Raw genomic sequence first — 14,688 nt, forward strand, 5'->3', positions numbered from 1 at the left:
GTCCCCGGGTTCTTCCAGCTTCTGGGGATCTGAACTTGGGTTTTGCTTGAAATTAACCAGATTAAAATAAGAGTTTCGCTGGGTTAAAGGAAGAAAGGGAGGAGGAGGATGAGAGCGTGCAGGTGGAAGGCGGACCCCGTCCCCTTGCGCGGCTGCTGTACTGGGCGCTCCAGGGCTTCAGAGGGGGCGCTCCGCACCCCGGGCGCCGGCCGACGCCGGGTTGGATGTGTTTCTCTGAGCCATTTGGAAATGAGCCACAAGGCAGTGCTTGGCTGCCTCTCCTCCCGAGACCCCTCTTCGGAACGCAGGGACCCCCAGCGTGGCGGGCGGGAGGGAAGCGGGGCGAGGAGGCGGCGAACTGGCGGGACCAAAGCCATGACTGGAGGGGACTATTCTTTAGACGTTTGCGGCGGGCACGCTTCCCGCATCTTACCCCCGAGGCCCCAATTCTTTGGTCGGTCCTTAAGAAAGCGTCCCTGCTGCTTGTCCCCGGCCCCAGCTGGCCTAACACTGCTGTGCGGGGCCACGGGGCTCCATCTGATGCGAAGGAATCGACACCGAGGTTGCTTTCCACCCGTGTCCTCCGGCTCGTCCTAATGAGGTTAAGTGGGGTCTGAGGCTCGGGCCGGGATCGGGGCAGAAGGACCCAGTGCCTCCGAGAGCCCCCGATCGCGGGCAGGCTCAGCCCCTGCCCGCCCCCTCCCGGCCCCTCCGGCTCTGGGCTGCTGGCCCCGCAGGCGGCTGCCCCGCAGCCCCGGCGTCCGCGAGCCCCGCGCGCTCCGCTGTCTCCCCCCAGCGGCCGTGCGCGTGTCGCCGCGGGAGCGGGCGGCGGGGGCGGCTCGGCGCAGGCAGGCCCGCGGCTCCGCCCCGCGCCCCCCCTCCCGGCCGGCAGTGCCGCCCCCTCCGCGCCGCGCTCGGCTCAGACGGAGCAGCCGCCTCTGCAATGTCAGCAGCCGCAGCGGCGGCGGCGACGCGAACGGCAGCGGCCCGGGCCCCGCGGTAGCCGCCAGCGCGGCTCGGCCCGGCAGGCGCGAGCCCGAGGCCGCCTCGCTGCCTCCGGGGCGCTGCGGGCGGCTCTGCGCACCCCGGCGCGGCGCTCGAACTCGGGGCCAGCGCGGCCACCGCCGCGCACAAAGGACAGCGGACACCGGCACTCCGGGGACTGAGCCCAGGGACCGGCCCGAGGACTGCCAGCCGCGCTGCGGCTCCTCCACTCCTGCCCTCCCTGGGCGGCGGGAGCCCGAGCCGGAGCGGGCCCCGTCATATGACAGCGGCGACACAGCAGCCGGCGAGACCGAGTGCTGCCCGCTCCGCTGCGCCACGGCCGCCGGCGCCCGGAGTGGCCAGCGCCGCGCCCCGCTGAGTGGTCGCCGGTCGCCGCCGCCCCGCGTCCCCCGGGCTCGCGGGCTCCGGGGGAGAAGTCGGGGGTAGCTCCCCGCAGCCACCGAGCCTAAAATGGCCACGCTGCTCCGCAAAATCGGGCTCATCCGCCTGCACAACCGGGACACCGAGGACCCCAAGCACCACCACAACCACCGCGGCGGCGGCGGCCAGCAGAGCGCGTCGCTGCGCGGCAAGGGCGGCTCCAAGAGCGGTGGCCACAAGCAGCAGCAGCAGCAGCAGCAGCAGCAGCAGCAGCAGCAGCACCCCGGGGGCGCGGGCGACTCGAGCCCGGGGCCCGGCAAGGGCAAGAGCAAGCGAGCGGCGGAGCTGGCCCCGCGCGACAAGCCGCCGCAGCCGGCGGGGGCGGCGGGGGCGGCGGGCGCCGGGGGCCCCCGGGAGCGGGCGGCGGGCGCCAGGGCGGGGCCGGGCCCCGCGGTGGCGGCGGCGGCGGCCGCCGGCAGCCTGGTGCCCGCGGCGCGCCAGCAGCACTGCACGCAGGTGCGCAGCCGGCGGCTCATGAAGGAGCTGCAGGACATCGCGCGCCTCAGCGACCGCTTCATCTCCGTGGAGCTGGTGGACGAGAGCCTCTTCGACTGGAACGTGAAGCTGCACCAGGTGGACAAGGACTCGGTGCTGTGGCAGGACATGAAGGAGACCAACACCGAGTTCATCCTGCTCAACCTCACCTTCCCCGACAACTTCCCCTTCTCGCCGCCCTTCATGCGGGTGCTCAGCCCGCGCCTGGAGAACGGCTACGTGCTGGACGGCGGCGCCATCTGCATGGAGCTGCTCACGCCGCGCGGCTGGTCCAGCGCCTACACCGTGGAGGCCGTCATGCGCCAGTTCGCCGCCAGCCTGGTCAAGGGCCAGGTAAGCCCGCGGGCGCTGGGGGGCGCGGGGCGCACCGGCCAGGTGGGGGCGAGGGCTGCCCACCCACCCCAGCCGTCTGGCCGGGCCCTGTCTACACAGCCTCCGTCGGGGAGGTGCTCCCGGGCGCCTCCGCTCCTCTTCCCTGAGCCTGTCGTCCTGTCCCCACCTCCCATCCTGTCGCTGCTAGCGTCTCTGGTCTCTCCAGCTCGTCCATTCTCTCCCTGTCTCTCTGTAAGTCTCTCTCTCACTCCGCCTCCTCTTCTCTCCCACTCCCATGCGCTCCCTCCTCTCCCCTTTCTCCTGGACCCCGTCTCCCCGTCCCTCCTCCCTGCCTCCCTTCCCTCTCCCCCCACCCCTTTTCCTTCTTCCTTCCCCATGGTCCTGTCTTCCCTGCTCTTCTCTTCCCCTTGTCGGTTTCTCAGTCTCCCGACCCTGTGATCTCTATGAAGGTGGGAACTTTTCGTGGACCCCGGGATCTAAGTGTCCAACCCAGCTTCTCCCCTACCCCACCCCACAAGGGTGTCCTCTGCAGACAGCTGGGGAGGGGCTGCAGGTGGGCGCCCCGAGTTCACTGCCTGCTGGTGGAGGGCTCCCCGCCTTCCCTCTTCTCAGCAGCATCTCCTGGAAAGGTGAAGATTTTGCTCATGAGAAATCTCTCTAGGGAGTCAGAGGTGTGGTTTGAGTGTTTCCTTAAGTGACAAGACCAGACTCCATCCAGGAAAGGCTGTTCTCCCTGGCTGAGCACCCCTTCCTGCCTGGTACCAGCCCCCGCCCAGGACCACCACCTCTGGGCCAGATGTTCCACCTCTCAGTCTCTCTCAGACCTTGTTTCTTCCTTTTGTTTCCTCCCCCCACCTTCAGTGGTTAAATCCTTTATCAGGGCTAAAGGTTTTAATGAAATTCTGAAATAAGGTCGAGCAGGTCACGTGTCTTCTCACCTATTGCACCAGATGGCAGCTTTACCGCAAGGAAACCCCAGAGGACCTGACAGCCTGCAGGAGGGATTCTCCTGAGATGGGGCCACCAGCGGCCGGCAGGGCACGGTGGTGCTGTCTTCCCCATCACATCCTCTTGACCATGTCCAAGTTCTCTGGGCTTTCCCCAAATCACTATTAAACATTATTTAATAAAATCATATTGTTATATGGGTAGCTTAGATTTACAAAAAATCATTGTTTTCTTTAAAAGACCCTGAATGACCTCAGCTTGATCTTTTTCTTTAAGCAGCCTATGGGAAGCCCCTGTCTCTGTCCCCTTCCCTGCAGGATCTTTCACACTAATCAAATAAGGCTTGTTCTGCCAATTTCACTAGAGGTGGAACCCCTGGGATTCCAAACAAATAGCATCCCAACTCCAGCAGAGAAGGTCACTTAATTCTTGAGCCTTCCTGCTAGTCTCATCTTTTCTAGGGTTTAAGTCCTGCATATTTCTTGAGCTAGGAATAGTCTGCATGCAATGGCTCTAGAAAAACGTCTTCAGCTGAGGAAGGTCCCATGCTTTAACATCAGAGGTTCATCCCGCATCCTTTATCCTTCATCCTACAGTTAAATGTTGGTTCTGATGCAAGGTGCATGTGGTTGAATACAAGCCACCAGGTCGGGGAGGGGAGCGATTTCAGTTTGTTTTTCAAACAGGATTTATACAAACGGTGAGGAAGAATATTCCACAGAAATGCCTCTGCTATTTGTTTCTTAAATCGTTGCTAATCGGAACTCTTTGGAACAGTCTGTTTCTGTTTTTCATTCTTCACAGTGACGATGACTTTGGGGATCAGGGAAGAGAACCATAAGGTTGCCTTATAGATTCACAGAATCATAACATTTTTGACTTGGAAGAGATATTAGAGCTCACCTGAACCACCCTCTTTATTTTAAAAGATGCAAGAAAATAAAGCTTTCAGATGAGAAATGAGGAAGGTTTTTTTTTAAAAAAAAAAAAAAGAGACAGAGAGAGAGAGAGGTCAGGAAATTAAATGTTTTCCATTTTTACATTAATGCTGTAATAATAATAGTTCCACTGGTGCCCATATACATCTATTCAAATAGACAGGTCCTTGTGTGTATATTCCTATTCTTTGTCATCAAAACTGAGAGCCTTGCATACAGTTTGCAAGTTAGAGACTTCATTATTGAAAACAATTATACACATTTTTATTTCTTAATTTGATAAAATTGTAATTGAATTCAGTGCTGTCCACCCAGGATATTATGTTATATTATCTGTACAGAATAGATACAAAGACATGAAGGTAAAAACTCAGCACTTTTTAAAATCCAATTCAGTTTCTTTGCATTTTCTGTGCTGGTTCCAACAGACAGCTCTCCGAGAGAGTAATGTACGGTACACATGAAATATTCAAATGCAATGAAAGAACTGAAGGAATGAATAGTCATTAATGTTTTAGGATTCTGTGCATGGAGGAATTCTGGTAGTGTTTCAGGTAACCTGAGCATTACTGGGACTTTGAGCACTTTTATGAATTCACTACTTACAGGTTGTTCAGGCCATATACAGCAGTTACCAAATTATTTCCATGGTTAAAGGTAATATGCTTTGGGAAAGCAATCAAAATACCTGATTATGTATTCAAAGAGAATTGGGACTGCTACAAAACCAATAATTACTCTAAAGGAAAGAGCTGTTATGTTCCAGTTATGCTCCTCTGTTTGGGATTTCTTTTTTAGGACTCATTTTCTTATGCTACAAAGTTAGAAAAGGCTGGTTTGTGTCTTTCACAGAGGAAAACACTCACTGCTCAGCTTTACTTTCTGAACTGAGAATATATTGTTCCTTTACCTTTAGAGAAGTCAAGGGCTTTGTGCATAATATTATTAAAAATATCTGCTTAACAGTTTTGTGTACAAAATAAAAAGTTTAGATTTATCACATGATTTGATAAATTCAGTCATTTCATGAGACATTCACCTGACTGAATATCTGGCCCATGTTATCAAAATCTCTTGCATCTTGCTTTATGAATGGTAGTTGTTTTAAATTAAATTAATATAGAAGTTTCTTATATGATATAGTCTATGTAGAAATAGTGACATTTGTCCATTACTAAACCCTCTTTTGACTAAATAGAGGCGTTTTAGGTAACACTTTTAGTTCTCTACAAATTGGATCAAAAATTTCTGCACTTTTAAAATGAACTCTTGAAAATGCTAAAAGTATACTTTTAGATAATTACGTGTATCCTTTATCTTTACTGAACCAAAAGAACACAATCCATTGCTCCTGTGTAGGAGTTTTGACATTCCAAAGCTGTAAGATTTTGATCTTGAAACTAAAGTAAACTGTAATGCCAGCAGTGTTTGCACCTAGTAGATAGCTTGACCTACAAACACTGCGTTTTCAGACTCTATAAACCTAAACCAACTAGCACCGGGGTCAGAGGGTCCTGGCCATGAAGGGCCTTGGAGTTCCCTGGCTCCTACTCCAGGTTTGGAGCCCGAGACACTGGCATGACTGGCTGGGGACCCTGTTTTTGCAGCTGTGTGAGCATCAGGGTTGCAGAAAACCAACTGATACGCACTGACTTAGGTTCTACTTCCGCGGCGGCTCACCTCCTGAGCGTCCCCTTTTTAATTAATTAGACATCGCCAGGAGCAGGGAACCAGATGGCAGTTGAATGAGAATTCCTCACTCCTTGCCTCTCCCCTCAGAGCCAACGATATGATTCGTCATGAAAACAATGTTAATAATAATAACAGCAGCAGCAAACATTTCCTGTTTGCTTGTGCCAAACTCCGGACAGCTAAGAAGGTAGGATTTGGGGACCCCTCTTGGTTCTCCTCTTTTGGCGTTCATTGTACAGGCGAGGAGACCATGGCTCCGCAAAATCAGGTGGAGCAAATACAGCTTCATGCAGCTTCACGTGGTCCTAACAGCTGACGAGTGGCAAGGCTCTGAACACTCGTCAGCAGAGTAAAAGCTGTCAGGCATGGCAAAGTCAAGCCGGGCACCATCAAAGCACCTTGCTGTTTCCAGGCAGTTGTTTATTAATTGTGACCTTCGCGATAATCGTTTGTGTCCACAGAGAAAAGATACACAGCCAGCCCTGAGCAGAAGATTCTCAGAACATCAGGACTAAAATATCCTCAAGTCTAAGTATTTGAATTGAAAATTGGTAAGCAATTCCAGAACACTTTTGTTTGCCTGATAGCACTAGTTTCTGGGATTTTTTTAAACAAAGGATACTGGCAGATGCCACTTGTCTGAGCATGGTGAAATCGTGAAGGCTCTGCAGCTCAGCTTTGTTCAGTGACATCGTGCATCACTAAAGATCCATTTTAGGGCTGAAAGGGGGCTATGCCATGGCGTCACCGAGAAGCCCAACTGCGTACACACACGTAGACATAAGTAAACCCCGTCTTCAGAACCTCTTCCAGAGTGCTAGGCCTAGAAACAGCATTTCACTTATGGCTGTGAATTTGCCAGGTCTCATCAGAAAGAGGGACAAAGATGAACAGCCCTTTGGGTTCCTAAAATTTTGGGCTTCCAACCTAATGTAACTGACAGAATTTTTAAAGCCCTGTATTTTGTTGCTAGGGCTGCCATCACAGAGTACCTGGAAGTCCAAGATCAAAGTGTTGGCAGGGCTGGTTTCTCCTGAGGCCTCTCTCCTTGGCGTGTAGAGAGATGTCTTCTCCTCCCTGTGTCCTCACATGGTCGTCCCTCTGTGTGTGTCTGTGCCCTAATGTCTTCTTATAAGGACACCCGTCCTAGCGGATCAGGGCCCACCTCGTGTCTTTATGTTAACTGGATTACCTCTTAAAACCCCATCTGCAAACAAGGTCCCGTTCTGAGGTACTGAGGGTTTGGGGTCCAGCATGTAGTGTGGGGGCTGGAGGAGACACGTTTCAGCCCCTAAGTGCCCAACAGGAGTATCTTACCAGTTCCACACCCTGTGTCTCCAGCGAGTGTTCCTGGTTTGAAAAGCAACATAGATAAAGGGAGGCACAGGATGGCAAATCTTGGGTAGCGCCAGCTGATTCATCCAGGGAGATGTGGATTTTGGGTAGTGCTCCTAGGAGTCACAGTGTAGGGGACAGAGGTAATTACTACCAATGATCATGCCATAGCTGGAGGTATCGATAGGTTGGACTGTTCGGAGAAAAAATAGCTACTTGTTCTTCTATCAAGTAGGGCAGGCAGGAGGACACAGACAGGACTGTGCGTCCTAAAAATAGCCCCACTCCAAGTGGAGCTGGACAGCCCTGGAGTGCGCCCCACCCGGGGTTCTTCGGACAGTCCGTGACTTACTTACCCTGAGGCTTTGAGAAGAGGGTGAAAATGCATTTTTGTATACTTTTCTGATTTACCTTAAGTGATGGGGAGATTTATTTTTCCTTTAAGGACAGCATAGGTTTGTGGCTGTTTTTCAGTGGAACATGCCCACATGGACACTCAGCGGACGTTTGTGAGAAAGGCTGACAGCCACACCCCACGTCTCCTGTCTCTCCCCAGGAACAGACTCACCTGGGCTCAGGCCGCCTCACTGGTACCCCACTGAGGACAGATAAGGAACCAGCTAAAATGGCTTTCATATTAAAAAAAAAAAAAAAGCCATTAATCATGGGTTCTTTGAGCCATGTTTCAGATCTCCCGGAATCATAGTTTTGTGCCATAATGGACTGTCGAAAACCCATCCACGTTTGTCTTTGACATGGTAGGCAGCTTCGCAATGACATTCTGGTTAATATTTGGGAAACATCCATGGACCTGGCAATGAACAGTGGCCTGGGTGTGCTCTGGGGACTGGGGCAAGGTGGGGTCCTAGGATCAACCAGCTCTTTAAAAATTCTGGGTGACGTTCTCAGAGAGATCACTCTACTTAAGGGTGGCTAAGACTTGACATTGACACTGAGTGTCAACCACTCAGTGTCTTTGTGAACATTGTTTCATTGCCAATAAATGGAAAGATCAGGGATTTCCCAGAACCCACCAAGAAGCTGTTGTATGGCAAAAATATTTCCAGTGATGTCCACACTTTCCTACTCAGTAAGTCGGCAAGCTGAGGTTTAATTGTTCAGTTATTTCTTCATTGTTACATGCATCATTCATTCATTCATTCATTCAACACCCATTTGCTGAGGGTCTGCCATGATTTGGGCACTGTAGTGACATCACCTTGGCGTTCCCCTGGTGACCTTCCCCATTCTGCGTCTCGTTCCTGGTCACTCCCCCGATCTTCTCCCTGGCCCGCTAATCCAATAAGGCTGGGAGGAAACTAGCTGAGTGGGAGGACCAAGGACCCCAGACTGAGAAAGTCAGGTGGAGGCAGATTTGGGACCAGCCAGGTGGCAGAAGAGTGGGAAAGGAGGGCAGGTGTGTCTGCAGAAGCTGGAGAGCTTGCTGGGACTTGCCCCGAGCCCAGCAGATCTGACAGGGTCAGGGAGTGTGCACTCCCAGAGGCTCTTCCCTTCCTGTTCCCCAGCCCTAGACGTTCCCTCCAGCCCTGCTCCTGCCTGGTGGGATGCTTGTATTCCTGCAGTGCCTCATCCCACCTCTCCGTCCCCTTTCCTCCTCCCTGTTGCCACCCACGTGGACCCTCTAAAATGCAGACTTGGCTTTCTCACACTTTGCTATGAGCCTTGTGGAATAGAGCCCAAGGTCCACGCACTGCCCCCCCATGGTGGTACTCCTCCATCTGCCTGGCCCCAGTGAGCCCCTCTCCCAGCAGCCCCTCCTGTCTGCAGAGCCCCTGTGCTCCAACTTGGCTCCTGGCCCTCCTTCAAAACCCTGCCCAGAAGCCCCCCAACTCCTGTGCAAACGGCCCCTCAACTGCTCCTCCAATAAAGTGATGACTTCCTCCTCTGAGCCACCTCAGCATTTTCTGGAAAATGCTCGTTTCTGTGCATATCCTGCTAGACTCTGTTTACGTATTTACAACTGTGTCACCCCTTCTCCAGCACCTTGTGTGTGCCAGGGTTTGTCACGAGATTTGTTTACCTGAGCAGACACCCATCCCCTTTGAGTTGCCCCTTTTTGAAGCACAATGTAAATATTGGAAATGTGTGTCAGATGCTTACTGTGGGCCAGAGTGTGTTATGTGAATCGTTTGATTAAATCCTTGCTACAGCCCATGAGGTGGGTGCTGTTGTTAGTCCCATTTTTCAGAAGTGGAAACTGAGGTTCACTGAGGTTGAATCACTTGCCAGAGGCACATGGCTGGTTAGGAGCAGAGCTGAGCTGCCACCAGGCAGTCTAGTGCTGGCGTCACCTGGTTCTGACAAACTGTCTGGTCAGCAAGTAGAAGCCACTCCAACCAAGTACGTCATGTCCGTGGCTGTTCCCACAGGTGCGTGAGGATGTTAGGAGGTACCTTTGCAGTTTTGCTGGCATGGTTTTGCTGCAATACTCAAAATGCATCCACAAGGGCATGGATGGTGCACCCGTTAAGTCCGACATGTGGTGTGGAATTATCAGCAAAGTTGGACAAATATATTCGTCCAAATTCACCATAAGCTTGTTGTATCAATTGTGTGAAAAGAAAATGTTTTAGTTCTTTCAAACTGTAGGAGAAAGATAATTATTGCTATTTTATTTCTTCTATACACAAAAGGGAAAGGCATTTTAGAGATTCTGAAAATACCTCAAGAAATGCTTTTTGAACATAATTGTTACATTGATAGAATCATTCAAATTAAATAAATTACTACTTTAAAATAATTTCTCTAAAATAAATACCAACTCTCCATCACGATATTTGGCAAGCATTTCCAAGATTTTTTATTGAGCTCTTTGATGAGGGAGATAAGGAAATACTATCTCATAATGGATCGGATTACACTTAAAGTTGAAGTGTACTCAGCTCACTTGGGAATTGAAGGGGAAATTTCCAGAATAATATTATAAGGGTACTTTGCAACTTTTGATCTTAAAGATCAGACATTTCTAAAAATCAGAATGTGAAGCTACAGAATTTGGTATATATGGGTTCTATTAAAAAGCAGCTATTAATATTTTATGAATTTGTACCTTTTGTACACAAAGTTATTAAAACAATTATTTTTACCTTACAGACACGTATGTATTAGAGCAGATTTTGAGTGTCAGTCTGGGTGCCCATGTTATTTCCTGGGAGGTTTCAGTCAGGAATTGGATGCAACTGTGCCAAGTAAACATCAATTGCTGCAAGGATTAATTTGTTCTGGGGTCCTTCCTGATTAGTGACATACCCTACTCAACTCTGCTTCCAAGCTAAAGAAAAGTAAGACTGTTATTGTGGAAACTTAACAGGAATTGAATTTGTTACAAGCTTAAATTAACTGTAACTAGTTGAATATTGTAAGCTTTTAAAAAGTAACTGTTTCAAAGTCATCAAAATACTAAATGAATCACAATTTCTTTAACCTCACTTTGTGCCAGGGGACTGTTCTGCATCAGAGCCTGCCTCCGCAGCTCACTCGGGGTGTGTGTGTGTGTGTGTGTGTGTGTGTGTGTGTGTGGTGCTCCCGGGGTGGGTGGGAGCCCCCACTCCAGGTTGGCCTGGGAACGCACAGCACAGCAAAGCCCACAGCCTCCCCCAGAGCCGCCGGGTAGAGTCCTCCAGGGCCCGCCCCTTCCTCCCACGTGAGTGAGGCCCAGACCTAGTGCAGGTGAGCTGCAGAGGGTGCTGGCAGCTGACCCCACCCCTCAGAGACCTGCTCCTTGATCTCTTTTATAATGTACATTATGATTCACCATTATCTTAGAGAACCTATACAGAACCATTTCTCTAACTGGACAGCTCAGCCAGTGAAATTTTCTAAAGCTTAGAGGACATTATTATAATTCATAAATAAACTGATCTAATAAAAAGTGAATTGAACTCTACCGAATTGAATTAGGGTGATTATTTTATTAGTAATCTCATTTAAAAGGGGATCCTGGCATCTGCCTTTTCATAAATGAGAGTGATGGAGGTCTCCTGTTGGTTATTCCTGAGGGCCAGTCCAAGAGACAGGGGAGACTGCGGCAGCCCCACAAGGCCACCTGGAGGACTGCGTGGCCTCAAGGCATCTGGGACCCCCGCGGACCCCTCCTCGGAATAATGACTTTAATTGCACAAAATAAAACACATAGGATCTCAAAGGAGAACAATTATACTTAAACACAGTTATCACAACGTTTTTTTTAAATATGATGAACTAACATGAAATAAAACAGCACTTTATTCACATTAAATATCAAGATCTGGAGGAAAGTCTAAGAACTCTCCTCATCTAACAGTAATGAGCATCAATGACATTTCAAAATATCTACAACAACTGTAATGCGATATTTAAACATCTGGGATTTCTATTGGTGACAAAGCCAAGGCATTGCTAATACTACTGAGGTTTGTTAACTTTCAATCATAATTCAAGAAAGTGCTGAATTGCAGTTAGAAGTTAGTGAAAATAAAGACTTTTTTTCCTTCCAAATTCGTTTGCCCTTGAGGGTACATGGGCACCAGGTAACTGACAAGCTTAAATTGCTCATGGCTCTGAATGGTGATGGCTGTCTTGGGAAAGATCCTAAACCTTATTCTGCAGCTCACGGCCAGAACCACTGGGAACCAGGCTGAGGAGCCCAACAGGTGCCTCAGTTCTACCGTGTTATTGTTGGGTGGGGTTGAGATAAAACGATGGACCTGGAAGCAGAGGTAGAGCTTCAATCACGTCCCCACCCCATCCCCTCATCCCTGGCCCTAGCGTGGCTCCTCCCTGAGCACCAGAGCCTCACCTAAAGATGAAGGGCATGAACCTCTCTGCATAGGTGAACCGTGATGATCAAAAGAAAGGTTGGACACACGTTCCTTGCATAGATATTCCTTCTTTTAAAGGAGTATGATATTTATTAAAATAAATACACAAGAAAAGTATGACCAAAGACCCTGTAAAGTCCATTAAACAAAGAGACCTGCTTTCATAACTATTAGTATTTCATGGCAATATTAACATCCAATTGGCTCAAATTTGTCCATACGTGACCATAATTTTACAGATATTCACAAGAAACTCAGGACAGCCTCCTTTTTGCCCTCTTAAAACTGCTGCCTGTCATCGGGGACCCTTGTCGTTGCCTTGGCTGACTTTCCATCGCCCAGTCATTTTGCATCAGCAGCAGTTGGTTTCTGGTAATGACTGTGATTATGTTATTGTCCTACCGCAGACTGATAGCTGGGGTTTTTTCACCTTTTCAATTTTGGTCTCTTAAGAATCCCTTTCTATTCATAGTATCTTCAAATTAGCTTGATATCCTCCATTGGCGTAAAGTTAGAAACTTACGTAGGAGAATATTTTTATTTAAAACATTTACCTCCATAATCTCTAAACGCACACCAAATGTCCTTGATATCTATTCAATGTTGTTGAAGTTTTTTTTTGATACAGAGTATAACGTCCACTTGAAAGGTATCTTACCTTTCAGAAGGTAAATCATCCATTTCTGTGCTACTTAATAGTTTCCTTTTCTTTTCCTGTTGTTTCCTCTATGTAATCATGGTGAGGATTGGTCCCTCGCACCGGATCTCAATCTCCTTCATCCTCCTTCGGTCTCGTTCCTTTCGCCGTTTCCTGCTACTCTTCTATATCAGTTCGGTCACCATATTTACAGGTCAATAGAGTTTTAGAAAATGTTTCAGAATATTCTAGAGGGTTTTACTCTGAGATTGGGTGAGTACATTTGTTGCAAGTTATTTCTTTCAAATACTGAAAATGTACCATGTGTTAAGTGTACACTACAGTGATTCCAAGGAAAGTCTGGGGAAAGAATGAGTTTGGGAAATAGTGGCAAATGGAGAGCCGCTTGGATAGATGCAGAGGGGACAGCATGTCCCCGGTGCGGAGCCTTGGAAGGGGAGGCTTGGAGGAACAGGCTGGCACCCTCATTTTCCTGCAGTGGTGTAGACCGCAGCAGTCACCGAACTGTGGTGTCCCCACTACCCCTCCCCGACTCTGGGAGCACCTGGAACCAGGAGCCAGGCCTTGGCCCGAAAGTCTCCCAAAGCCCCGTTGGGCTAGGTATTTGCACTGTGACCTTATACTGAACTTTTGTTCCAGAATATCCTAAGGGCTTTTCTAAAAAGCAGGTATTCAGAATCACATAATTAAACAGAGTTGGGAAAGGTAGGTGCAGTGAACAGGTTGCTTGTAACCCAAGATCTCAGTGACGTTTGTCGAGCTGCGATAACACTTGGCACTTTCTTGCCACGCAAAGTAAGTGCTCCTTCCTGATACATGAAGTTCTGCAGGGAACAAAGAAGCTACGAAAGATTTGAAATCCCACGTTAGACAAATTCCAAACTCAAGATGATGAGATGTTGTCTTACAAACAGAAACAGGAGCTGGCTCCCCATCAGTTCCAGTAGAACCTTCTAGCACACACGTCCTCACTTTGCTCACTTGTCTGGTAGGTTCTGAAGGTCTCTGTCAGAAGTAGCTGATTTCGCTGTTGCGCAGTCGAGGGGTCTCGGCCACCTCTGGCTGCTCTCCTCAGGCAGAGGAGGACTGGAACAGCGTGTGGGGTCGGGGAGAGAGGAGGTGACTCTCGGAGCTAAGAGCTGGCAGTGTCCTGGCAGCCGGCGGGTCTGGAGGGGGCAGCGGGAAGGTGGCCTTGCAGTGCCCTTCACGGTGTTTGCACAGCGCGCCTCAGGCCACCCGCGGTGGAATTTTAATGGCCTTAATGACGTTTCAGAAACAGAGGTTCATTTGGACTTGGGATGCAGCTATTTTTTGCTCTTGCAGTTAATGGCATTCCTCGCTCTGCAGGGCCATCTGTCCCAGTGCCTCGACAAGAAGCTCTGCCATGGAGAGATTGGGCACAGTGTCCTCAGTGTGGCCGCTGAGGCGCCGGCACCATTCTGGGGCACTTTTTAAATGGAACTACCGTGGTACTTTTCTTAGACTCTTAATAGATTCACATTGAAATTTCAGAGCCAGGTGAAGTGGCAGGCAATAATGAGATTGCGTCTAAATAAGAGTGAATATTTTAATTTCATAACAGAAAACCAGGAGATGAGCAAAAAATAACTTTCACCAAGTCTGCATCTCAGGGTCCAGTGGCCTTCAGCCTTGGTTTCCACTCCTGGGGGGTGCTGCACCCCCACTCCTGCTCCCCCTGGCCCCTCCTGCCCCCTGCACCCTCCCAGGGCCCCGAGCGAGCAGGAGGCACGCAGGTGGTGAGCTGCACACCTGACTTGGCGCCCAGGGTGCTGTGTCCACGGCGGGGCTAGCTGCCTCTTCCCCCCCTGCTTCCTCTTCCACAAACTGGAGCAGGAGTCACGTCCTGTCCTTGGCAGCCCGCAGGGAACTCTCCTAGGAAGTGTCCCTCTCAGTGCACAGTGAATGTGAGCTGGTCTCCAGCGCCCCTCGGCACCCTGCGGCCAGCTGTCCTGTGGAATCCCACCCGCCCGTCCATGTCCTCGGGCGGCCTCTGCTCTTCCCACGCCAGGCGCCGGCCAGGCCA

General features: G+C 50.2%; 1 protein-coding gene across 2 annotated transcripts in view; it reads left to right on the top strand.

Moving 5' to 3' along the window:
* The first annotated feature begins 1,070 nt into the window (after positions 1-1,070).
* UBE2QL1 (ubiquitin conjugating enzyme E2 Q family like 1) overlaps positions 1,071-14,688 on the top strand; it is a 33,475-nt gene continuing 19,857 nt past the window's right edge. The window contains exons 1-2 of one of the 2 annotated variants that reach the window (XM_045566070.1): positions 1,071-2,253; positions 3,204-3,312. In XM_045566070.1, coding sequence (XP_045422026.1) covers positions 1,456-2,253; positions 3,204-3,266 — 861 coding nt within the window. In that variant the 5' untranslated portion in view covers positions 1,071-1,455 and the 3' untranslated portion in view covers positions 3,267-3,312. Of the gene's footprint in view, positions 2,254-3,203; positions 3,313-14,688 lie in introns of those variants that run through there. The other variant, XM_045566069.1, reaches the window with a different exon arrangement.

Source organism: Lemur catta, chromosome 12, assembly GCF_020740605.2.
Source record: "Lemur catta isolate mLemCat1 chromosome 12, mLemCat1.pri, whole genome shotgun sequence".
Classification (NCBI taxonomy): Eukaryota; Metazoa; Chordata; class Mammalia; order Primates; family Lemuridae; genus Lemur; species Lemur catta.